This window comes from Callorhinchus milii, unplaced genomic scaffold (genome assembly GCF_018977255.1).
Source record: "Callorhinchus milii isolate IMCB2004 unplaced genomic scaffold, IMCB_Cmil_1.0 Scaffold3, whole genome shotgun sequence".
Classification (NCBI taxonomy): Eukaryota; Metazoa; Chordata; class Chondrichthyes; order Chimaeriformes; family Callorhinchidae; genus Callorhinchus; species Callorhinchus milii.
Genome location: NW_024704744.1, coordinates 47,715,052 through 47,741,633, shown reverse-complemented (window position 1 = coordinate 47,741,633; position 26,582 = coordinate 47,715,052). Strand labels below are relative to the sequence as shown.

Below are 26,582 nucleotides of genomic sequence, written 5' to 3'. Positions count from 1 at the left end.
GAAAGAGGGAACTTTCTATGAGGAAATGCACTGCATGGCCAAGGAAGACTCCGATCATCTGTCCTGACAGTGAACCATGAAACACTGCCCTCAATTCTCCTTTCTCTCTCTGCTCTCTCATTCTTTTTGTTTCTCTCTCTCCCGCTCTCCCTCAATCATTCCCTCTCTCTACCCCCCTTTCTCATGCACTCTCTCACACGAACACTCTCTCCTTCTCTCACACTCTCTCTCTCTTATTGTCTCACTCCCCTTCTCACACCCTCTCTTCCCTCTCACACGCCACCTCCCCAATCAATCACTCTCTTCCCCCTCACCTCATCTCTCACACACTATCTCCCTCTCTCAATTACTCTCTCCCACACACAAACTCTCCATCCCCTCTAACGCTCTCTCAATCTCCCCCTCGCTCTCTATTTTTCACCCCTCCCCAGATTTGTTGCAGCATTTAATATAATAAATATATATAGTATATAATATATATAGTATATAATATAATAATCCTTGCATTTGATATAGCGCATTATCACATCTTTCAGAGTATACTGTAAAGTGAATTGACTGTATATTTTGTGGGCGAAATGTGGCAGCCAATTGTGCACAGCAGTGTCCCAGAAACAACAACAACAAGATTACATTTGTATAGCGCCTTTCACGTCGGGAGGACGTTCCAAGACGCTGGACAGTGTACAGCATTTCAGACCCCAGCTGGGGTCAGGGGGGGAGAAGGGAGGGGAGGGGAAGGGGGTGACCAATGGCATGGTCGAAGAGGAGGGTTTTGAGGCGGGACTTGAAAGAGGCTAAGGAGGGGGTGAGTCGGAGCGATTGGGAGATGGAATTCCAGAGGTTGGGGGCAGAGTGGCTGAAGGTGCTCTCAACAATGGTAGGGTGGGTGGGTTGGGGACGTGGAGCCTGAGGTGCAGAAGCGGTGGCACGAGCCGATCAGGAGGGCCTCAGTCTTGTTCACATTTAAATGTAGGAAATTTGCCCTCATACAGGACTTGATATCCGACAGGCAGTCTGTCAGTACAGCAGTGGTCCTGGAGTTGAGGGTAGAGGCAGAAAGATAGAGTTGGATGTCATCCGCATACATATGGAAATTGACCCCATATCTGCGGATGATGTCACCAAGGGTGACAAACAGTCGTTAATCAAACGACAAAATTATTATTTATTTATTAATTATGAATCACCATCACAGCATCATATTTAGGATCTGCAATGTTTTAAAAATAGGAGTGATTTGTGAATTATTACACAAACAGACATGGGAGAAATTCTTTACAAAAGGAAATTTACACCACAGGAAAATACAATTTATATTTCAAATATGCATTAATTTAAGGTCACATTTTTTTTACAAAATAATTTCCAGACCTATTTCATGCAACAACGTAAACACAATGTCACCTTATTGTGTTTTACTTGTTGTATTCGTTACTTTGCAATGTTCATTATTCTTCATTTGAGAAATTACTAGATTCCTGCCAGAAAGCATATATACATGCATCATAATCGGGATATTGAAGTTTGATTGTCACTTAACACGTGTCATAAGTAGAGTATTTGTCTTACCCTTTCTTCTATAATTGGAAGTGAAAGATCAATGAAGGGCTCTTTAACAGTTGAAATCTGAAACACAATTATTTCAAAGATAATCATACACAACTCAAAGGGCAACAATTAAACTTTCTTTCACAACAGAATACCGCAACATATAAACAGAACTAAATTATAGTTTATTACTGATCAAAAGAAAGCAATTTCCAATAAAAGGATAGAACAACAGATGCACAAGACTAACTTTGAGATGAAATCATAAACCCACGAGACATTCTTTAGCTGTTCTAAACCCATTCAGTCTCTCAATCAGGTTGGAGTCTCTAATCATTTATTGGCTTAATCTTTTCCAAGAATAAATATTGTGCAATGAGTTCTGAGGAGGGTTCCAGAGACTCAGTTTAATGTGGAAGGGTCCACAGAGCGTATTATATAGCTTTGCGACATACCTGCTTCAATGTTCCTCAGAAAATAATTACTAAATTGTGTAGAAAATCCTTCCACTGAAACTTTAAACTACAAGTTTCAAGTTATATGTTTAATAATCATCTTTACGATTTGACAATGGGAAATCTTCATGACTTCCTAAACAAGGTAAATCATAAAGACTGCTCGGGACTAGATTGCTAATGTCATTGAAAAGTGTTAAAACGCTTCATAAGTAATTACTGTCATGTATACTGAACATAATAACAAAGTCCCCAAAACAGCCATAAGGGAAATAAGCAATTCAACTAGGATTGTTGCACAAAACACCAGGATAAACTGTCTTCCCTTTGTCCAATAACAATATCATCAAGGGTTCGTTAACATCCACTTGAACAAACTGATTTTTTTNAATATATCATCTGAAGAATGATACTCAGAGTACTACCCCAGTACTGAAGTATTAGTCTAGTCTGTGAACTCACATCTCCACAAAGAACCTGAACTCATAAACATCTGACTTAGAGTATTATTAGCAGAGCAAACCTTTAACCAGAAATTATTCAAGTGAGAAGTTGCAATTGTGAAAAAGTAACAGAAGCCCAATTCTTTTAAGAAAATAAAAACATACAGATTAAAAATTTGGCTAGATCTGCAGTTCATTATAATGAATGTATATGTTTAGCCTATCTAAAAGTTGCCGCGTTTCACCCACAAAATATAGTCACTACAATTTACAGTATATTCTATGAAGCGCTGTGAGACGTCTCGAAGATAAGGCCCTATATCAAATGCAAGGATTATTTTTATTATTATCTAGTTAGAAAAAGGTTTAAATATTTTAGGTTTACTACAGTGGAACACAAGTTATGGTAACTAATACTCACATGTGAACATTCCTCACACATGATGATATTAATCAGCTCTCCAACAAAGATTTGATCAACAAAGTTCATCTTCACACCTTCTTTGCCGTATACTGAAACAAATCATAAAAATTAAAATTTAGGTCAAAACTAATGAGTTAATTTAAATTTAACAATGCATACAATATTATAATAGAATTTACATTTATATAGTGCCTTTCACGTTGGGAGGAAATCTCACAAAGTGCTTAACAATGCTGGAGGTGATCCCCAGTGATGTGGAGGGGAAGATGACCGATAACAGGGTCAAATAGGTATCCTTTACGTCATGCTTTGAACAAGTTGTTAAGACCAAAGTGTTTTCCAAGTTATTTAGATTATTATTGCCGCAGCTTTTATTCTAAAAAAGTGGGTCATAGAACCTTGTTATAATTGTAATGCAGGACCATTTATAGTGTGATTGAGGTGTGGATCCCAACATTTACTCATCAAAAAATGCACCCAAAAAGCTTCAAATCAAATGGTCTTGCTTCAAAATGCCAGCCAGATAATTACGCATTAAGTAAGGGCTAACGTCCAGTTCATCAGGTGACTGTTGTCACTTCTTGACACTTTCGTCAATTTTCTGCATATTTTTACAGTGGCTGTGGAAGCGCTTACTTGCGATTCCGCCTTGTTATGACCTTGAATCGGAATTTATGGACCCCAACTATCGTGTTATGATGGGTCACTCTTGAATTAGTTCTTTTGATTTTGTTTGAAAGATACAGCTTGCCAAGTTCAAGCTGCTGCAACTACACCAGATGGCGCCTTTGAGCCATGCAACTTTACCTTTTACTTTCCGTTTGGTCTCCTCATCAGCAGTTTTGACTGTTGGATTGTTGAAAGCTTTCAAGATACCACTCTGTATACGCTGTATAACAGATATAAAAGCATCAGTACATTACTTATGCCATAATACCAGTAAATATAGTCACTGCCTCAAATATTTGCTAACTTAATCACTAATGTGAGAAAATGATGCCAACATCAAAAAAGACATAAGGTCTAAGAAGAATCTGGGTTAGATATTACAGAATAGAAGTTCCATATTTCTTACAAGTTTATTTTGGGAGAACAATAGCCAGCATAGAATCCACTAAGCTGACTTCTACCTTGAGACATTTTTAAAATCTAGTGAAAAATTGAAGGATCAAAGAAAAAATGTCTAGTAGTTTTTAATAAGTTCAAAATAGGTCCTTTTAAGAAGTTATTTTAAATTTATAATTCGTTTCTTTAAATGCACATTAATTTAATTCCAAATGAACATAATTGCTGATAGCACACTTGGTAAATCAATATCAATTGGGCTTGTATTTACTTGTGAAATAAAAGGCAAAAGTTCTTAGCTATCTGATGGAGTTACGTTGAAAACAATTGCCATATATAGCATTAACCTTTGCCAATTAGCAAGATAGGATCATTAATAGTAATTTTAAGGCTTAATTTCAGAATTATAAAACAAGGCACATCTTAGCAAAATAAGTATATGCACAATTTTTACCATCATTGTGAAGAATGCCCAGTTTAAATTTTGCTGTACTTAAGTTTAATGCATTTGAGAACAAATGATGTATAAACAAGACTGAGTTAATAAGTATTTAAACAAATTTCCATGTTATTGCTATAACTCCATACATTCATTTTAATGAAAAAGTTAAATAAAAAACAGACCCTAGGCTTTGGTACTTTCCTGTACATTGACTGTTTTACAGAAGCCAAGACTCCAGCTAATCCTATGAGCACCCATGTTGCATTGAACACCCATGTTGTATTGTATTTGAGCACCCCTTTGAACCAGCAAGAAAACATACAGGGCAGCTTTAAACATTCCATATACTGCAAGACATGGTGTAAAAACCACATTTCATGCATTAATTTGTAAATCTAGGGCATGACGTGTAGTTCCAATTGCAAATGACCTTTTGTCCATGACATAAAAGCTGTAATACAATTTATATAGCTATTAAATGCTAATTAATTGCTGAATTAATTCAATTGTTTTGCCTGGAAATTTAAGGAATCCCCGTGTTGCAGGATTCAATCACTAGAAAATGAAAACTTTCTGGGGAAGCTTTTTTTTTAAAAAAAGGAAACATTTTGCTTTTATTTCTGATAAGATTCTTAAAAGCAGTCAAGCAACCTAAAGCTTTTTTTTAAAATCAATCTCTACCGGTGACATTTCAACAAACATATTTCTATAATCCATGCAAGTTTAAATGGCCAGATAGGGCAGATAATTTGGACGAGTACAACCCCGGCAGATTTAAAATAAAATATAGATTTGGACCAAAAATACCACTGTAACTTTGATTTTTTTTTATAAACAGAAGAAAATTGTTTAGCACTGAAGTTGCAAAATCTTTCCTTTTTGCAGCACTTGTGTTGACATATTCAGCAAACTGAAATGCTGCCCAGTGAGCTACCGAAACCTAACCAGGCCTTTTTCTAAGTATAAATATAGTACAGCTGAGGAGGAGCTTTATGTATACCCAATATAAGCACAGGCTTTTAAGTCAATCTAAATTACTTACTCAGGTTTCTAAATATTAGAAATGTTTTTTAGTTGACATGCTTGGCAATGCAATTACTAATATTGGGATATAATGTGTAGTGTTTTGTAATGGGATTTGTTTAATAAAGAAACATGAAGTACTTCATGGCAATTAATTGAAATTCCATTACAATACCATGTATTTTCAGAGCAGAATTATTGTGATGCAACCCAACACACTTTCTTCTTTGGTTTCTTTAATAAGGAACTCAGTTATAAATCACTTCATATTTAGATCCCATTATGATTGTACTAAGAAGTGAATTTTGATTTTTTTTGAAAAATACAGAACATTGTAAAAACAATTCAAGTTGCATATACTCCTGATGACTGTCTGAGCTGGTATGTTTAATGAACAGACCAAAAAATGTATTTCTGTCCAATTGCAGTTAGCCTGATTCCATTTCACAGGCAGTCAACAATGCTACATTGCTTTTATGAAGATGTATCAAACTACACAGCAGGGAGGTGGGGACCAGCAGGATTTGAAGTATGGTAGTAAAATAATACTATATAGAGGAATAAGGATACAATATGCTCCTCTTAAAAATATTAACTTATAAATGATGAGTATTTACTACTGTAACATTAATCCGATTTATTACTGTAACATGCGTACAACTAAAATGAACAGTTGCATTTAAATAACAAGTAAAGATTTGACTTCTGTTTGGCATTAGCACATCTTCAGTTTTCCAAAGACAGCATTATTTACTGGTTCCATTATTTTAATTTATTTCTATTCAATATATAATTTAATATTATTTAATACACCCTATTATAATCTTTCTGTACGTTAAAATCTCATGGGATCAACATCAAACAAAATATGCCCTCAGATTAATTTGAAATCAGTGCAAGAGATTTTGTCTTGAACTGGTTGAGTTCTACAAGTTTAAATATCAGTGCAATGAGCTCATAATGTGATTTACCTGTCAACCCATAAAGCATAACCATAAGTCAAGATACTGCATTGGGACTCCAGAGAGAATGATCAATCTCAGAAGAGGTAATATGTCTACAGCATAGTGAGAATTGAAAGTGTTAAAATATATTGCTTTCTAACAGAGTAACTATTAAACACAAGGGTATTTAGAAATATAGAACCCTATTAATTAGTTTTGCTAAAAAAATAGAAATCCATATCCTCAATAGAACTGAATAATGTGGTTTGACATTCTCCCCTATTGGACAGTTCTGAGACCTTTTTTTTAAATTGAAGGCTTCATAATTAGTACTGAAGCACTTTAGTCAGAGGGAAAATTATTTATTGATTTGGTTTTAAGAAAAACAATTATTTAACTGAAAACTAGTTATTTTTTTATCAAAGATAATATTGTAAAATGATGGTCTTCTCAACAACACACTGATAAATGGGTTATGTATTTAAAAACAGTACATAAACATTTAAAGAAAACATGAGGAAGCACTGATATATAATTAAACTCATGTTTGTTGCCCTACTTTAATGCAATATTGGTCAATTTGTGAATTCAACCTGGTCAGTCAGTTTGTTCTCCCTTTGCAGTTTCCACCCTATGGCCAACAATCTAGACACACAAGCAGTCAATAGATAATTGCTCAGCTGAATACCCCTAAATAGGTTTAGGACCATCAGTAGGCCCTTTTGTAGAGCTTTGTGCATTGAACCATCTATTTAGGTCAACAAAGACATCATCCCTGCATGGTCAGGGTGCTAGTGACAGTGCTGAAATACATTAATCAATTAGCAGCAGGCTTCAGCCACTTCTGAATCTCAGCACAAACCAATCTATGGCAAATATTGGAAAAAACTACCCTGCAGGAGTTGTCGATTGTCATCCCACCCTATCTTCATTAACCCCCCTACCCCCCAGTCAAGGTCTGATTCTGATTTCACACTGAAGTGAACGTGGATACGTCACTCAAGAAGCTAATGTCTGACTTGTAAACAATAGCAATCAGGTTTAGTTTTCATACTGCATTTCTTGGTTTATAAACACAGTCATCGAGTTTGAAGGGATTTGTTAAGTTCAGTAGCTGGGATAATACATGCATTTTATAACCTGCACTTCAGTGGGTTTTCTAAACAGCCTGAACAAGAAAATGTTAGTGGTGGTAATCTGCTAAAGGATTCTGGTGGCAGGCACATCGCTGCAGGCTCTCACTCAACACCACATGGTAGTGACACTCCACAACAATAACTCGATTAACAGCTGTGGTGTTCCCAGGACAGACAATGCTGTGGCTGCTCGGGTACCCGTGGTTCTGACTGGCACAACTGTCACTGCTCTACAGTTTGAATAGATCCATAGACCTGCCAGTCTAATTTTGTCACACCGTCTAGAACCCTTCAAATCATTGCTGTGTCTCTGTTCCACTAGCTGTGCCTCTCACTATTCTGCCCAAGGATATACAATGACCATTAAAAATAATTTACTGTTTAAATTGAAAATGGACTTAATTGAATAGTACAAAGCATAGTGCAGACCACAGGTGCCCTTTTATTTTTTTAAAAAAATAACAGTTTGATGCAACTTCACTAACTAATGAATACAAAAACACCTTGAAATATTGTCAAGGTCATTTTCATGTTTCCTCTTTTTTTTAATCACATTCTTCCCTCATATTACGATCTTTTGCACATCTATGTGAAGATAGTAAGCAGACAGGCAGAAGCCCATTTACAGGTTTGTGCATGACACATTTTAACTGGGATGCATATGCAATACTGGTGTACTGTGGACCTGCGTTTACTGGAAGCACGGGACAACTAACCTCTGGTGTTATCTAGTTGACTTCCTGTACTAAAAAGATGGCTGACATCTGGGTCACCATGCCACTGCTATCGCTTCTTTTGCACTGTACAGCATACACGCTTTGCACAGGAATAATAATGCTGCATTTGATAAAGCGCCTTATCAAGTCTTTGAGACATCTCACAGAATACACTGTAAAGTGAATTCACCGTGCCTTCAGCTCCCCTCTCGACTCTCTTCCTCCTCCTCGCTCCCTCCCTTCCCTCCCCTCACCCTGACCATTTCCCCCCTCCTCTCTCCCTCCCTTCCCTCCCCTCACCCTGACCATTTCCCTCCTGCTCGGGTCATGACCCAACTGTGCAGCGCCTTGGGACGTCCTCCTGACGTGAAAGGCGCTCTATAAATGGAATCTTGTTGTTGTTGTTGTTGTTGTTGTATATTTTGCACGCTGCACTATATGTAGAATTACAGTTAATGTCGCTCCACGTAGGAAACACTGTCGTCTACTTTGACAATGGTGCTTCTGGTGCATAGTGTACATAGCGGCACGTGCTGCATACAGTGCAGAGTGAAAATGATATCAGCAGAAACTTGGAAGATGGTTATTGTTACACTTGTAACGTGACCACTGAGATACTAACTGTGACAACTGTGTTATAACAGGGTTGCCCTAAATCTCTGAATTGTGTGCTGTAAAGGTTGACTCCCCTTCCAGTTACTTTTTGCCTCACTCAGAAAGAAATACTCTTGCCATTTCCAGTTTGGTTGAAACTAATATTGACCAAAATCTCCAACACTCGAATAAGGGCACCTTGGGGCAAAATAGATCAGTCTTTTAACTTCCATTAATACATGCATGCAATGCACAAGAATGCCAGGGGTAACACTCTTTCAACATAGTCGATCAGAATATACTATGGTTTTGACCAAATTAGACCAAAACTGAACTCAACAGGTCAACACCCACCAATGCAACTTGGCAAGTACTGTAAAAATCACCCACTGGTCATCCAATAGTTCCTTTGATTACTTTGGATCAGGAAGCACCAAACATTAGAACATAATGGTAAAAGAGCCTAAACTTTAATAAGTGGTAGCATGTGCCAAGCAATAACCATCTTCAACCCAGTCACTTTCTCCTGACCTTCAATGGCACAACAATCGCCGAGCCCCCCATTATCAACTTCTTGACGGTCACCATTAACTGAGCCAATCATATCAGCATAGTAGCTGCAAAAGCAGGGCAGAGACTAAATATTCTGGGAAGAGTGGCTCACCTCTAACTCCTGAAAGCTTCTCCCCATCTACACTGCTCAGAATAAGCAGCGTGATGGAATACTCGTCACTCGCCTGGAGGGGTGCAGCTAAAACATTTGAGAAGTGTCAACACTATACAGGAGAAAGCAGTTCTCTTGATCGGTATCTCAGTCACTTAAGTTAAGATTCGCTCTTCTTTCACCGATGCATTGTGGCTAAGTAAGTAAGTAACATGGGAATTTTTGCGATTACCTTAGTTTCCTCAATTTTTAAGGCATCCAGCAAATAGTGAAGTAGTTCCTGGCTATCTTGTTGCTGAAACCCCTTGAACCATGGAGCTCTGTTGAAAATGAAAAAAGAAACTGGTAGCAACCTGATACAGAAAAATCATGTAGAGCAGTAACAAATTCATGAACCCACACGTACAATACAATATATTTATACATTTATATAGCGTCTTTTACGTCGAGAGGACGTCTCAAAACATTCACAATGTTGGCTGAACACCTGAGCCTCTCTAACTCTCAAAATAAGTAGTGTGATGGAATACTCACCACTCGCACGTAGGGGTGCAGCTAAAACACTTGTGAGGCTCAACACCATACATAAGAAAGTAGTTCTCCTGATCTGCACTCCAACCACTCAAATTAAGGGGGAAGAAGGCAGAGGACTGAAAATAGTGGTGGTGGGAGGAAAGATGATTGAAGGCATGATCAAAGTGGGAAGTTTTGAGGTGGGCTATGAAAGTGGGTAGGGATGGGGCAAGTCAGAGAGACTCTGGGAAGGAGTTCCACTATGATTGCAGATTCTATCAGCATAAATTAGTTTAGACAACAGATGCTTTATTAATCACAGTATGTCATAAGCGTCACTCTACTCCTTCCTGAATGACCAACACAAGTATGCCACTTTGGCAGTAATAAGCTGGGCCAATAGGAAAGTGCAGCCGCACGTTTCCCATGGAACCTACTACAAACTCACTCCGCTACAAACCTGCCATGTTGTAGTCTCTGGCCCGGGGTTGTGCGGTTCCGACACTGAGAGGCAGGAGGTGGTGAGCTCCTGTAGCCTCGCTGTTGTGTCTGCCCGCAAACAAATGGCCACACAGTTTTTGTTAAAGAAGCAATTAATAATTTTTTTGCAACAATCTAACATGTGTTATTTCCTTATGTTTAATTTTAACCAATAAAGTGAAAAAATGTAGCAGTAAAATGTACCTCAACAGCACCATTCAACGCCCCACAATTTTCTGCAAAGGTTGTCAAACACACCTGCAATTTTTGGGAAATATTTCCAAACTTTTATATTGGCCCAGGTAATAAGTCACTTTCATCAGGTAATAATAATAATCTTTAATAATCCTTGCTTTGATATAACGCCTTATTACGTCTTCAAGACATCTCAAATCGCTTCACAGATGTACAGTGAATTGACTATATATTTTGTGGGAGAAACACGGCAGCCAATTGTGAACAGCAGTGTCCCATAGTCGTGGATTAAATGACCAAATTAGTTTTTTTTAAAAAAGAGACTATTACCCCGGAAGAGCAATCCGACAAACGACTAGCAACCTGGTTGCTATTTACTGCTAGGTAAACAGAGGTGTGTGGAGTAAGAAAACTTTCCCAACGTTTCGCCCTTCCTGGGAGTCGAACCCAGGTCCTCTCGCTTGCGACGCGAGTGCTCTATCCACTAAGCTACAGGACTCCACACGTTCTATAGAAGTGATTAGTTCTTCAGTAGTAGGGTGGGAGAGGAAGCAGGGAGATCAAAGGCATGATCGAAGAGGAGGGTTTTGAGATGGGGCTTGAAGGTGGCAAGGGAGGTGAGGCGGAGGGACTGCGGGATGGAGTTCCAGAGAGTGAGGGCAGAGTGGCAGAAGGCCCACCTGCCAATAGTAGAGCGAGTGAGGCGGGTGATATAAAGCAGGCTGGAGCCCGTTGAGCGGAGGCAGCGAGCAGGATGGTAGGGGTTTAGGAGGGCACAGAGGTAGGGGGGAGCAATACCATGGAGGGCTTTGAAGGTGAGGACCAGGATCTTGAACTGCATCCTCTGTGTGATGGGAAGCCAGTGGAGTTGGGCAAGGATGGGAGTGATAGGGTCACAGAGCCTAGTGCGGTAGAGGACACGAACTACAGAGTTCTGGATGATTTGCAGCCAGTGGAAGGAGGAGTTGGGGAGGCCGACAGTGGCAGAGGCCGGGCGATGTTGCGGAGGTGGGCAAGGCAGAGCGGGTCATGGTGCAGATATCGGGTAGAAAGGATAGTTGATCAATAGACCATTGATCTATTCATTTAAATTTCCCAAAAGATTCCCTTGACACATGTATCTCTTCGCTTAATGTAGAATCCTTCAATTTGCAGCAGATATTCTATTCATTTTTATTGACTTCATTTGCCTGAGTTACGACTCCTTGATATATCTGCAGTTTCTAAAATTTTAAAGCTGGAAGCCACATCTAGAAACAGGCAGTCGGCAATGTGTGAGTGTAAAGTGCCCACAGCCTTACAACAATCCCCGTAACTTTTTTTTAAACCTAAGGTAGGAGGCAGCCAAGATCTTATAAATAGTTTATACACTGTAAGATATGCACCTGGACCATTCACTAAGAAATTAAATTCAATAATATAAAAGACACTACTGAATAGGAAGTAAAAAATAGGAGTTATGCGGTAGGAACAGAACTTGGCATGAAGCATACTGAAAGAGATTCAAGTCTTATTGGATTGATCACTCACAATGGCAAAATGGTGCGAGACAGCAAAAAGCATGATAAACAAGTTACTGGGGTACTCTGAGAACTCAGCTAAGTTCCGATCACCAGAACTTATGCTGAACCTGTAGATGCCAGCCTGGCTCAGTTGGTAGCACTCTCACCCCCAAGTCAAAAGGTTGTGGGTTCAAGCCCACTATCAGCCTTTGAACTCAGTCTAGGCTGACACTTGAAGTGTTGGAGGATGATGCAATGTTAGAGGCTCTTTCCTTCAGATGAAACATTAAACCAAGGTCCCACTCGTCTGCTCCTGAACAGATTGACTACAAGATCCTCACACACACATCCAACTACCTTCACGCCCAAGCATCTCCCTACCTCTCTGAACTGTTCATACCTCAATCCTCTACTCGGCCCTTTGCTCAGCTAACACAGGCCTACTGTCAATACTTAAACCTCTCTACCCCTAAACTCTGGAACTCTCTGCCTCAATCTCTCTACCTCACCATTTCTTTACCTGCATTTGGCAGGCACTGGCCTGCTTCATTTCCCCGCCTTGCCCACCCCACGATCAGTTTTCAGCCATTCTGCCCCCATTCTCTGGAACACCATCTTGGAGTCCCTTCACCTCGCCGCCCTTGCCTCCTTCAAGGCCTGTCTAAAGACCTTCCTCTTTGACCATGCCCTGGTCACATTCCCACCTTAACCCCTATTGGCTACCACTCTTCTCGAACCCAGCCCCCCATTCGGGTGCAAGCCCTCGACTGTCCAGTGCCTTGGGACATCCTTCTGATGTGAAAGGTGCTATATAAATGCAATTTGTTGTTGTTTAATCCCACCTTCCCCTTGCTCAGTGTCCAACCCCACCACTGCACAGAGTTCTGGGACATTGGCTTCTATAAAGCGAGCTGTATAAATGCAAGTTGTCGTTAATCATGTATTTCGACAATCTCTAGGAACCTAAACTATCTTTTGCAATCTGCCTGCCGAGTCTCGCGAAGACTGTATTCTAACAAACCACTTTTACGTTTTAACCACTTTTTAAAGTTCCAGTTTTATATTCATAAATATATTTTCCCAGCAGCCATTTAGTATTGCCCCAGCCTCAAACATCAGAATGTTTAAAAACTTCACATGGTATAGCACATCAAGCTTTCCCAAGGTACTGAATATTACTCAAGTAATTTTGTGATCTTGTTGACAACATTCTAGAAAAGCCTGCTTAAAAGTATCTTGATCAATAAATGCAAAACGTTAAAACATACAGAATAGACTTTCATCCCTCCATTAAAAAAAAATGCACTTGTTTCTCCTTGAAATCTTGCTGCAAGCAAGATCACTGCAATACTGGAGGACTCTTCAAGATGGTTGGTTGAATATAACATTCACAGATGTGCTGACATATGGAAGCCAGTGCCAATGCACTGCAACCTGTTGTACGGTGTCAGCAGTATCATGATAGAACAGGTTGAACTTCTGCTAAAAGCAATCAAGATCTATAGTAAATTGTCTCAAATGTGGACATGTAATTTAAAAAAAAGCCATTTCCACTTCTTAGCTATGCAAATTAGAATTCACTTAAATGACCTAAAGATTGTGATATTTAATATTGAAATAAATGAATAGTTTTTCTTAAAAAGCAATTGCTTTAAAGAGTTTACCCTGGTGTCCTGGCTAACAATCTTCCAGATAAAATTGGTCATTCACTTCATGGCTGCTTGTGAAACATTGCTGTGAGCAAATTGGCTGTTGCATTTGCTACAAATACACAATCACTACACTTCAGAATACATTGTGCGAGGTATCGATGACATAAGACATTGTAGCAAATACAAGGATTATATTTGATACAGTCTTTACTTTTTGAGAGGTCACCTCAAAACACTTCATAGGATTTACTGTAAAGTGTATTGACTGTACATTTCAAGGCCCTTCCTGTTTGACCTTTAAATTTTAATTGGCTGTCCAGCAGTGCCTAATTGTGCACTGGCAGATTTCAGCAATATGTTTAAAATGCACACTCAGCAAGATAAACAAAAATATTTGCCCACGCAATATTTCCCATGCGATTTGTTCTCACACTCGTGTTCAAATCCATTCACTCCTTGGCACCTCCCTACCTCTCTGACCTCCTCACTCCCCAATCCACCACCTGGCGCCTCCGCTCGACTGGCACCGGCCTCCTGCTCATCCCTCCCACCCCCGCCCCACCATTGGAGGTCGCGCTTTCAGCCACTACTCCCCAAAACTCTGGAACACTCTCCCTCAATCCCTCCGCCTTGCCCCCTCTCCCCTTTTAAATCCTGCCTGAAAACTTTCCTCTTCAACTACCTCCCCACCCCCGCTCGGAATCAGGTTCCACCACTGTTAAGCGCACTGAGACGCTACCCTGTGTGGCAGGCACTATATAAGTGCAAGTTGTTGTTGATGTTGACCATATCTTCAGTTATCCTCCCACCCCCTCTTGATTCCAACTCCAAGTTTGCGTACAAACTCTTGACTGCCCAATGCTTTGGAATGGCCTCCTGATGTGAAAGGGAGCATATAAATGCAATTTGTTGTTGTTGTTGACACAAATTGATGAACCTTTTAAATGGGGGCAAAAATCACCCCATCACTACTCAATCACCAGCACTCTGCACTCTCTAACCCCATCACTACTGCGGAGTTACTTTGGTTCAGCTATAAAGTTCCAAAACAACTTGGAAGAATTTTGGTACGTGTCACAGAAGTATTCATAAGTAAAGGTTTTATCTACATGAATGCATAAACTCTTCACTGGCATATGGGACGAAGGAGACACTGAAGCACAATTTAAAAATCAGAATCTTTAATTAGCTTGAAGCCCGTTTTCTAGAGCAGTTTAATCATCCATTGCAGATATCAATTTAATACTTTATGATTAACCATTTTACTTTGTTAAATACGTCAGGCAAATATTTTTGTTTATCTTGCTGAGTGTGTATTTTAAACATATTGCTGAAATCTGCCAGCGAACAATTAGGCACTGCTGGACAGCCAATCAGAATTTAAAGGCTATTAAATGTAATTACTCCAAATGTTATGCATCTGTAATTATTTTTATAAAAAATATTTTCACCCTAATGGAATACTGCCCTTGATGTGATATATAGTCTACTTTGTAGTTTTTTTAATACCCCACTGAGAATACCGTATCAATGAGGCAACTGTAAAAATGCTACTTATTTGCGTTAATGACTAACATATATGATTTTTTCCCTTCATTCCCTTTGAGTCTCCTGCTGCAAATGACCTTCATCACCTAAGAGGACAGATTGAAGACCATCTTTGCTGTTGTATAACTGGCTGCTGAGAGTTCTATGAGAATCAGATGTCCTCTCATTTCCCTTCACTCTCTACAAGGAAGTGCCCATCTCCTCGTCAGGATGATACAGCTGGTATCACTATGTGGGAAATCAAAGACATAAAACCGAAGGCATAAAGGAGCTTTCATAGATGTACCTTTGATTTTACTTTCCTTACCAAATACAGTAACGAATGTGGAGATGTGTATGTGACAAAGTGCTGTAAAATTGCAAAATGCTTAATTTCGCTATTTTTATATTCATGTTTATTCTGATAAAAATAGAACAGACAACCAACCTTAAAATTGAACTTTGCAACCTAGTATGTGCAATAGGTCATAATGCCACTTAGAATCTGCAGCATATCTTAATATTTTAGCTCCCTGGGATGCCCTCCTGACGTGAAAGGCATAATATAAATGCAATTTGTTGTTGTTCTTTTAAAGTCTTAAGGACCTGTACACTTTCAATGTTGTATTTAAACTGTATACTTTGCGTGCAACTGTCACTAAAATGCAGAATTAGGGATCTCCAGTTGTCTTCTCTGAACTGCCCCATGAAACTAATTTATTAAATAAAATTACTGTAATAGAACAATGCTAACTATATCAGTTTTTGTATTTCAACTCAGCTTCAATTTGTTCAGTTCCATGGCGTGCCACAGGATACAGGTTCATACCTGCAATTCCACACATAGTGAGTTCCAACTCTTAGTCAAGACATCAAGAGAAGGTGCTTCTCCACAATACTGGCAGAAACCTGGGGGTCCAATAACCTCCCCCATCCTTTTAGTCTTGGAATGGTGTATAGTATGGGGTGAACCTAATGAGAGGAGGAAAAAAACTACTTAAAATTAAAAACACAAGCTTTTAAAACATTTCCCACTCAGCAGACAGCTGCCATGAGCTGCTGGCAGAATCTGATTCAGAGCATTTACTAACTCTAGTCTGGCATCAGGTCACCAGCTGCTGCTCACTGCAATACAGTACATGGGAAGCAGCCTTTACATTCTAAATAGAAACATAATTTAAGTGTCCATATTTATATAAATTCATAGTTAGAAATTCTAAACAAAATAATTGCTTACCACTTCTTCACTGAAAGCTACTTTGTGGGGAAAAACGTTATTCCCAACTTGCTTTTGGTTTGGTTAACTGGCTTGTAGTCAGGTGGACTGCCAATTCCTCCAGCTGAATCAGTGAAGGGACATGCTTTTGCTTAAAATTTAAAAACACAGATGCATGAAAAATCATATGCTGTACTTGCACACTTGTATATCCTATGGCAAGAATAAAAATTCAATATGGCATTGGATTAATTATTCTAACAATTCTGTTCAATTTTCTTGCGAAAGGCAAGATGTCCTCAAGTGCACAGAGAATAGCAAATGATAGCAATTCATTTCAGCATTAAAAAAATTAATTGCAGGTAATGCCAACCCTTATATGGGTGGCCGGAACATGGAACAGCATGCATCCCATGACATCTTAAAGCTTAAGGAGGTGGGGTGAACCCCATTACCACACCGGTGTTTTGGGGGTTAAGGGCTGCTTTAATCCAGTGGTATGAGAATGCTGCATGAGGATGAATAGCAAATAGGAAGTTGAAATCAACATTAAAGTGTGATTTTTGTACAGACGTTACGACTGCATATGTATGCAAAATTTGCAGGGTTCATGGTTAATCATAATTCCAGTACAGAATATTTATTAAAATACCTTTTGGTGACCAATTCTAAATGATTTCTTCCACATATAAGCGTCTTGAAGACAATTTATGTAATTGAATTTTAATTGAAATGGCAGGCTACCTGCTGGGATTGCCACTTTAATGAAGGAAGGCAAGCTGAACTAATTACAATTCTGTTTTCGAATCTACCTCCTTCCGGTTTTATCTTGACTGAATACCAGCAAATTATTAACTCCTAGCAGTAAAAGTTTGTTACTTAATTCAAAATAGTCTCCTACTATATGATAGGGGACTGTAGGCCCAACCAATCTCAAACAACCACTTATATAAAATGACACCGATGAAGCTTGAAGAGTCAATAGGTTGAAGGTTTGCTGGCTTAGCTGATAGCATTTACGCCTCTGAGTCAGAAGATTGTGGGTTCAAGTCTTTGAGGCTGACCTTCCAATTAAATGTTGCATTGTTGGATATGTAGCCCTTCAAATGAAACGATAAAATGAGATGGATGACAAAGATTCTGTGGCCACTAGTTGAAAATAGAAGGGAATTTCTCCCATTGTTCCACTCGACAATCCCCACCTTCGATTGTTTTTGAGACGTCGCTGTGCGCAAAAGTGGTTGCCATGTTCGCCTACAAATTACACAGCTACAACACTTCACAGTAAATTCCGTGCAGGACTTTGAGTTGGCCTCCTGATTTGAAAGGTGCCATAATAAATGCAACGCAATTTACATTATATAATGTTTTTCACATTGGGAGAATGTCTCAAAGCACTTGTCACTGTTGGCTGACACCTGAGCAGAAGGTAGGAGCCAATACAAGTGGGATGGAAATGATGACCAAAATCATGGTCAAAAAGATCTTGAGACAGGCAATAATAATGCAATAATCATTTGCACAAGACAAAATAAAATTGGCAGAGGGGTATTTTGCTCTTATGGATGTGGAAATTAATAGTTTTATGTATTTTAAATGTTAAGATTAAACTAAAAGTACTCAGATAAGAAAATAACCAAAGTGTTCAAATATTGACAAATTTAAGGATATGCTGAATTAATCCATATTATCAAAACCAGTTATCAAATATTCTATTGTAACCCTAATATTCTAAAGCTACGTTCATCAGAATATCTAGTTTATGATCAACAAAAATATTTGTGTAACCTTTATTAAATGTGCTTAATGACCAATTGGTGTGTCAATCACTTGTTCATCTGATCAGTCAGAAGTCAGCAATCCTAAAATTCAGTACAGTGGAAAACAAACAGAAGGGCCCTGTAGCAATGTACACAATCTGCCTCAACATAACGTTTGCCAGCTGTAACACTAACAAAATTAACAGCGGATGGATTAGTACCAGACGCTAAGCAGCCTATTACAAAAACAGCCTATCCCATAGTACAGACCACTAGCTTTACACACCCAAGGAAATTTAACACACTAAAATGGTTCATAAAGGCGTGTCAGAACAGTTTTGTTATACAACAATTAACTAAATGCAGTACTCTGAGTAAGTGTATCTGCTGAGCATGTAATAATCGTTTAAGTTTTGAGAATAATTACAACAAACAACTTGCTATCAATATACACTAAATATTTCATTGAATTTCATTTACGCAAATTGTTGGCTGAAATAAAAACATCGCCAGCAAACAACTAGGTCAGATCTGAAGGTGCTATGCATTTGACACAAGGAAAGCACCCCACACTTCAATAATTTTTACTACGAGACAGTCATATTTATTGTCTTTTGTATCCTACATTTACTTCTCTTGACAATAGTAACAAATGAAATTGATACCTAGAAAAAAAACTTCTGATTTACCTGAAGAGAATGACTAACTTCCTCAGACAGAGACATTTACTTAACATGGATACCAAGAGCTACACCATTCATATCACAACAATGCTAGTATATTCCATGAACATACAAATCTAAGTGATGTAATTTAAGTTCCATTGACCTTATTAATCAATAAACCCTACCGGTATCACAGGTGAAGATAGATTTTGGTCATCCGAAAAAAGTCAGCAATTATAAATATTCCTGAGCCATACTGCAGATGCAAACAAGGTACTCATTCCCCACAATCCCAACAGTTGCTTCATTGCACTTCCAAATCTGTCTTAATATCTTCCAAAAACACACAAATCTCCTTCTATTGTTTCACCAGCAAAACATTACATAGTCCTCAAGATGTAAAACAACGCTTGTTTGAAAAAGGAGTTCCATCTTATCATTTCAGATATTGGAGGAAGAATCAGCTTTCTTCCAGCTTCATTCTGGTTATTCAAATACAGTTGACAATGAGGACAGTACTGGATCCATGATAGTAAGAAAAATGTAATCCACACACAAATACAGTATGTTCTATCAAATAACATAAGTAAGGTAATATTATGATGTGTCAATCTGAATCAGCTGGTAGCCTCTAGTAAGAAAAATGTGGTTCAATCCCAATTCAGGACTTCAAGCTCAGTTAGGCTGACTCTCCATTGCAATACTGAGGAAGCAATTCAATGTCATAGATGCTGTGCTTTAAACTATGGATAAGTTGTGAATATGAAGATTTTAGCAGACACAAACTAATGCACAAACAGACAAACAAAAGCACAAGTTTTAATTAAGATACCAGGAATCACAGTAAATTTCCTGCATGCAAAAGATCCAATGCCTCCTTTTCCCTGCTATTTCATATATCTAACAGTCATAGCTATCTAATTTCTTTATGCCAAAAGCTCAATGACTCAATCAGAGCAAAAGAGGGCAATGTCACACCATTGACTAAACAATAATTGACTAAATATTTTGTGAGCACAAAAAAGCATCAAAAAAAGCTTTCACCAAATGTATTATTCTATAAATACTTCCATTCTATCAACTGATTGTCCTTTCTGTATTACAGAATCAAAGCCAGAGCACATAAGTACACAATTCAGATTTTTGCCGGCAGGTTAGTTATGACGGGTCTAAAGTAGAAGATCCTTATATTTCTACAGAATGAGCAACACTACACTGTGCCAGTATCTATCTGAGGTGCAACTTGTAGCTAGCATTGGATATTCACATGCAATATGGCACATGGAACAAACAAAATGACAAATGTCACACTTATAAAATCAATGCAGTTTCTCTGCAAAATAAGTGTTTGGTTATTTGTAAGACAGCATTTAAGGAGATCTGTATTATTCGAAACAATCACAATATGCAAATGAACGGATGGTAGAATATTAGTTCAAAATTAATTCTCATAATACAATGCTGGAAGTGCTGTAAATGTAAACTATAATTTTTTACAACTATAGTTATAAGGTATCATTAAAATGAACTATATTCAATGCATTACATGATGCATCTGTATGTCAGTTCCAAAACCTGTACTACCAAATATTTTTCAAAAAACATTTTTTAGTCCAGCTCTTTTCTTTTACCCCAGAAAGATAAATGTCTGGTCAAGGAGTTTCTATTTTTCTTATGAAACATACATACAGAAAACTTTTCCTTTGAATTTCAAAAGGAATATAATGTGAGAGATCTTCTATCTAATACACATCTCCTACTGCTGTGCGCAATTGACTGCTGCATTTTGCTGCCACATTTCACCCACAAAATATAGTCAATTCACTTTATAGTATATTCTGCAAAGTGCTTTAAAATGTCTCGAAGAGCTGATAAAGTGCTGTATCAAATGCAAGGATTATTATTAAAAAAAATTACTACAACCAAATAACTCCACAATTTAGATACTATTGTCTTAAATGTGACAGTCGTATTGCCAGAACAGAACGGCTGCAACTCACAACTGTAACTATGTACCAAGGGCAAAAGTCCCAAGTGGAAGGCTCCGCTGGGCAACCGGAAAAGATTGCTTGCCTGGGATGTCATCCACTCAGGACTATTGCTCAGCTGATGTCAGACACTAGTTACTTTCACTGCTACACTCACAGATCCTTAGGCAGCAGATGTCCTTGTTGCTCTGAAGAAATGACATTATTTAATGAAGGAAACATACACACGCACATACATATATAGCATACATAACACTATATGAAATTGTATACTGTAAATATGGACCACTGTTAAAAATTAAAACCTGGATATTTTCAGATTATTCCAGTTTATTCATTCTTTCAAAAAGCAGATGAAAATCAAGGGGAAAATTTAACAAAAAATTCCCAGGCAAATTTAGTGAAAACTGGGATTTAATTTGAAACATCCGTTTAACATGCACATCCCAAAACCCGCCAAGCTGCAATGTCAGTTCTAAAGATACCTATGAAAGCCACTTCTGACCAGATGTGTGCATCTCACAGCCCACCTCACTGCAATGCCGGTTCCGGAAATGCGTTTGAAAGTAATGCAGTATATTCCAGTATTGCAGTGTAGCTGTGAATTTCGCACGCATAAGTACAGACATAAACAACAATAAAATCTGAGTTTTAAAAAACTAACTGACTCAGAAAAAGCGCATTTAATTGATGAATTTGATAAAAACTGTCTTTAGTGTTATTTAATTTTCAGATTATTCTGTGCTTTAAACATCTAGCAGCAATTTTTTCAAAAAAAATTGGAAAACATTTGCACAATTTCCAGAAAGAGTTGGCTTAATGTCTCATACAGTGTCAGAGTTTGAAATTTTTTTGATTGATATCTACCTTATCTCAATACAAATATGGCAAGTTATGGATGGAATTTCTCTTGCTCTGAATTTCTGCAATGTCAATTCTGCCACTTCTCTTAAACCTTTTTGGTTAATATTTTCCTTGTATTTTTATTTCTACTTTGTATAAAATCATGCGATGTACATTTTTCTTCTATTCTCACTTAACTCCTTCAGTTTCCATTTTAAACCATATTAATACATGAAAAGATGAAACCAGAAGTTTGAAAACTCTCAGGTTAGATTTAAAGATGTAAAGGGAAGCAAATAAAGTTCTTCCTAGGAAGAAATTCTGATAATGCAGAAAAATATCTGAATTAAAAAAGTTGCATATTCCATTCATCCAAATGGTTTCATTTTAAATTGCCTTTGTTAAACCCAAGCACTCCAGGATGCTACCCTGTGTGAAGGGCATGTTGTTTTTGTTGATTTTAAAAACCAAGCTATTTTTAAACAAACTTAGTAGGTACCAAAACTATATGTTGCCCTAATTAATTTTACAATTAAAATCTGCTAGCACTATGTTAAGGGAATGCAATAATTCTGAAAGGTGAATTTTTAAGAAATAAATCTTGCAATCTTCCCCAGTTATACAGTTCCTTACTCTATTGACTTATTTTTATACTTCATTCTCCCAGGTGTCTCCACAGGTGATTCTTAGGCAGTGAATTATGTGCAACAATTAACACACCTACAGATTTCCACTGAGGAGATTTTCTGCCCCAAGAAGCATGTTGTCCTGCAGGGCAAGCAAGCTCTGTTCAATCTGGGTCCATATGCCACCTCAGCAATCCTCTAACATGCTAAGAGTCCTTTCTATGGGAATGTAGCCAAAACATTTAAAGAGGAGAATTTATCTGAAAATGCACTTTGTAATTTCGAAATTACTGAAATTAAATTTATTAATTGACAATTTCTGTGAAATATTAATGCTGTAAAACAAAGATTTCAAATAATTAAGATTGTATAGAGTGCAAGATTCACTCAACTGATAGGTCATACATTCTTCTAATGCAGTGCAAAATGATTCAGGGAAAAGTTAGCAGCAAGTAGCTAATTTCCAAAGCACATGAATTTCCAGATCAAGGGAGTTTTGTTTGCCTCCAGCTACAGTACTATTTATCAAATAAAACATTCCTACTAACAGCAGGTCACTTCAGTTATTCTGTACTAGGCTTCAGCAGTTAGTATTCCCACTAATGTGTACTGCGGTAAATACTGCACATAATATACAGTGTGATTGAAACTCATCTTTGTAACAGATTTCATTCTACAAATTAAGTACTGAAGCAAATTCTGTGACTGTATCTTTAAATACACTTCTACAATTGCAGCAGGTTCTAAATTTAAGCTCTGGGTCTATCACTACTTTAAATCCAGGTTAATGATTCTAAATTTGAACATCTCTTCAAGCTGCAACTTGATTTTCAATCAGCGTGATTGAGAATTATATTCCCTTTTCTAATACATCCCCCCATCTCTAATATTTCCCTCCAACTCTCTTCCTCAAACATGCTAACCAAGATCAGGCAAATCAGCCATCTTCTGTATATCTGCCTAAATCACCGAGGTTGACATTACAATTTTTTTTCTTTCAATAAAAACCTTTCCAATGGACTCCATTTAAAGTCAGGAACAACCAGTACATGGTATTACATTTAAGTACCTGTGATCATTTTTTCAGAGCAGACTGTATGAAGTATATCATTCCACACAGACATTTCTACTTAATAAGCAACATTCGGAATTTCATTAAACAATTTTTTCAATCATAATGCAAGAAAAAAATATTGAAACGCAGTGAAGAAAATTAAAGATTATGGGGAATGAACAGGAGTGGGAATCGTGTGGGAGAAAAAAAAGATCAGACTTGAAGGGACAAATTCAAATTTAGAGTTCATCTGCAATCCTGATAGATGCAACAGAAACCGGGTAAACCAGAAAAACACAGCTTCGCATTTTATGGGATAAGAAATTGTAATCTTACTCAACTGTGTAGGAAGCAAATATTGATCTTGAAAACATTTTGATTTTGATTGGAACATATTACATATTACTTTGATTTTATCAAAGTTATCTCATTCCATTAATCTACCATTTTGCAAGGAGGAGCAGATGCAAAGTTACTAGTGAATTGAACCAGCCATGCCTACTACTGGCTCATGGTCTAGCAGATCGAAATTTGTGCAGTAGGTTTAGTTTGTGCATGTTATCTCTTTCAAAAGAGATACAAATTAAAATATGCATGAAATTTTCCAATTACCATTCATCTTACAAGTAATCATAGAAAACCGTATACACAATTATACATTTCCATTTGGGTGCTTATTCAAAGTTCCTGTCCTCTTTTCCTGTACAATAATAATTGATACTCCATTCTCTGTGGGAGTAACATCTTCACAACTGAACATTAAATCCTAAGCATGGGGTCTTCATTCACATTAGCAGCCAACGTGAGATTGGTTGGTTTGTTCTTTTATCAATATGTAGATGGAGATATTGGAAATCTAGCCCAGATTTCCTGGTCCATATGGCTTAAACAACATTGGGAAGTATTTATTTATCCATTGTTATCAAAGGATCTTGTAGCACATATTAAAACATAGGCAGTTCTGATCAAGGGGGGTGGGCAGCTCTGGTCATTGGGGAGATAGATTCAACTAGGGTCAAACTAAATGAGGTCAGATGAAATGGCCTGATACCCAAATACCATTGGTGATTTGATGCAAGAAAAAACAAAAAAAAAATTCACTTACTTCTGACAGAGTTGGTTGAAAAGTAATCTTGGAGTCACTGGTCCTTTCCCTGCTTCTTTCATGCTATGAAGGAATAAATACATGGCTGAGGTCAAAGATCCAGGGCTGGGGAGTATTATCATCAATGGATCCTGCACAGAAAGAATAATCCCAGTTTTACTTGATTGGGAAGTGGAAGAGAAAAGAGGGGGAAAAAAAGTATTCCATTACAGATATCTCAGCATGGAACAAGTTATGTAAAATGCATGCGACTTTCTTAAGAAATGGACACACTTAATCCTCATACAAAGTCCTTCAAGGATTTATTTACATATGGAAGGCTCGACAATAAGGGCATACTCACCTGCCCTGACACACTTTGGTAGAAACGTCATCTGGATCCTGAGTTTTTTTCTTAGTATTTAAGTGTTTGCCAATTTTGGACAACTCTTCAACTTGATTTAGATTTTAATTTTGAAGATGGAGTTCCATCAACTACAGTTACTTTCTGTGAACTAATGGTAAGGCTTACTTGGGAAACAAGAGATTTCTCTTCTCCACCCCGGCCCCCCACATACCTCCATATAAATTTTACTCTTTGCAATTCTTGTTCTCAGAAGGATGGGTCACAAAAAAAAACAGGAGGCTGGATCCTCTGCACTGTTGCAACTGGGAATAGACCAATTTCAGATCACAAGAGAGACTATCCCAAAATATATATATACACATTATATATTATATATATTTTACATAAACCAACAATAAATTTACCATCTTAATTTTGTCAATATATAGAGCAATTATGTGATTAATAATATAGGAATTGTGAACACCGAAAATTCTTTATCAATCCAATCATCTCTGTTGTAAATGTGCAATTAATTCAGAATGCATCAGTGCTCTAAGATCTTCATGAGCTCCAAATGAATTCAAACTCCCAGATTTGAAGATTTGACGAGATTGTATATTCAAACTACAACTTAATCCACCAATTAATAGATTGAAATGTTTATCTATTTACTAATAGGTTACGTTCGTGATTTATTCATCTTGATGGCCTTGACTGTGACCTTTATGCAGTCAGATTTCTCTTTGTAACTAGTTCTTTTGTTGTGGAGTTATTCTAATCCCATTTTTCTTTTCAGGCTTTTCCTTTGTTCTGGTCCAAATTCACATTTCTGCTTATTTGTGCTTTTGACAGTACTTTGGGGAAGTTTGATTTTCTTTGTTGTCACTGGATCTGAAGGTTAGATTTTCCCTCACCCATCCTGACCTATTGATTGTACAGTTTTAAAACTTTTCTACATGTTATTAACCGTCAGAACACCACATAAGTTTATCTGCCCGAATATGATCATTCAATGGAGATCACTTACGGGTTTACAAACTTTGATCCTGAAATCACTTCAGAGATTGACCTGCTAATCCAGTTAAACTACCGTAAACCCTGGTTTTCAGATGCTACCATCCAAATTAGCTTTATTCCAGTAATTTTCACCTACCAAATTTGAGTCTGTGGGTGGGGAGATCTTCAGCTTTGTTTCTTTCTCCTTCATTTCATTCAGGAGTTCACTGAGCATGTGTGTCTGAGCCAAGTTCTGAAAAATATTCAAAATATCAATACTAGAAAATATATTGGATATCAATCCATCTCATCCTAACTAAATTACTTTGGACCCAGCTGAATCTCTTACAACGCTGGTCAAAGCCAGCTATGAGTTTTAAAATCTGCAGTGGGCTCTCTGCATATCAATAAATACCTTACATTCTTCAGTTAAGACTGTAAATTTCCTTCATGATGTTGTGGAGTCAACTAAATTATGCAAGTGCAGAAAAAGTGCCAAACAGATTAACAATATTGATAGAAAAAGAGAGGGGTTAGACTGCAATATGAATAAAGGGTCAAATCTGAAACATTAACCAGCCTCTCACTTTAGATGCTTATTTACCTAACGTACACTCTGTAGCATTTCAGTTTTTTTTTAAAAATCCAACTTTGTTTTCTTTGCGCCCCACCAAA

The 26,582-nt window shown here is 37.6% G+C and overlaps 1 protein-coding gene across 1 annotated transcript in view; it reads right to left on the bottom strand.

Annotated features, from left to right (window-relative positions):
• usp45 (ubiquitin specific peptidase 45) overlaps positions 1-26,582 on the bottom strand; it is a 61,561-nt gene that overhangs the window by 9,828 nt on the left and 25,151 nt on the right. The window contains exons 7-12 of the mRNA XM_007892949.2: positions 26,065-26,160; positions 24,584-24,714; positions 9,690-9,777; positions 3,681-3,762; positions 2,871-2,962; positions 1,573-1,629 (exon numbers count right to left, since the gene is read on the bottom strand). Of these exons, the coding sequence (XP_007891140.1) occupies positions 1,573-1,629; positions 2,871-2,962; positions 3,681-3,762; positions 9,690-9,777; positions 24,584-24,714; positions 26,065-26,160 (546 nt within the window). The remainder of the gene's footprint in view (positions 1-1,572; positions 1,630-2,870; positions 2,963-3,680; positions 3,763-9,689; positions 9,778-24,583; positions 24,715-26,064; positions 26,161-26,582) is intronic.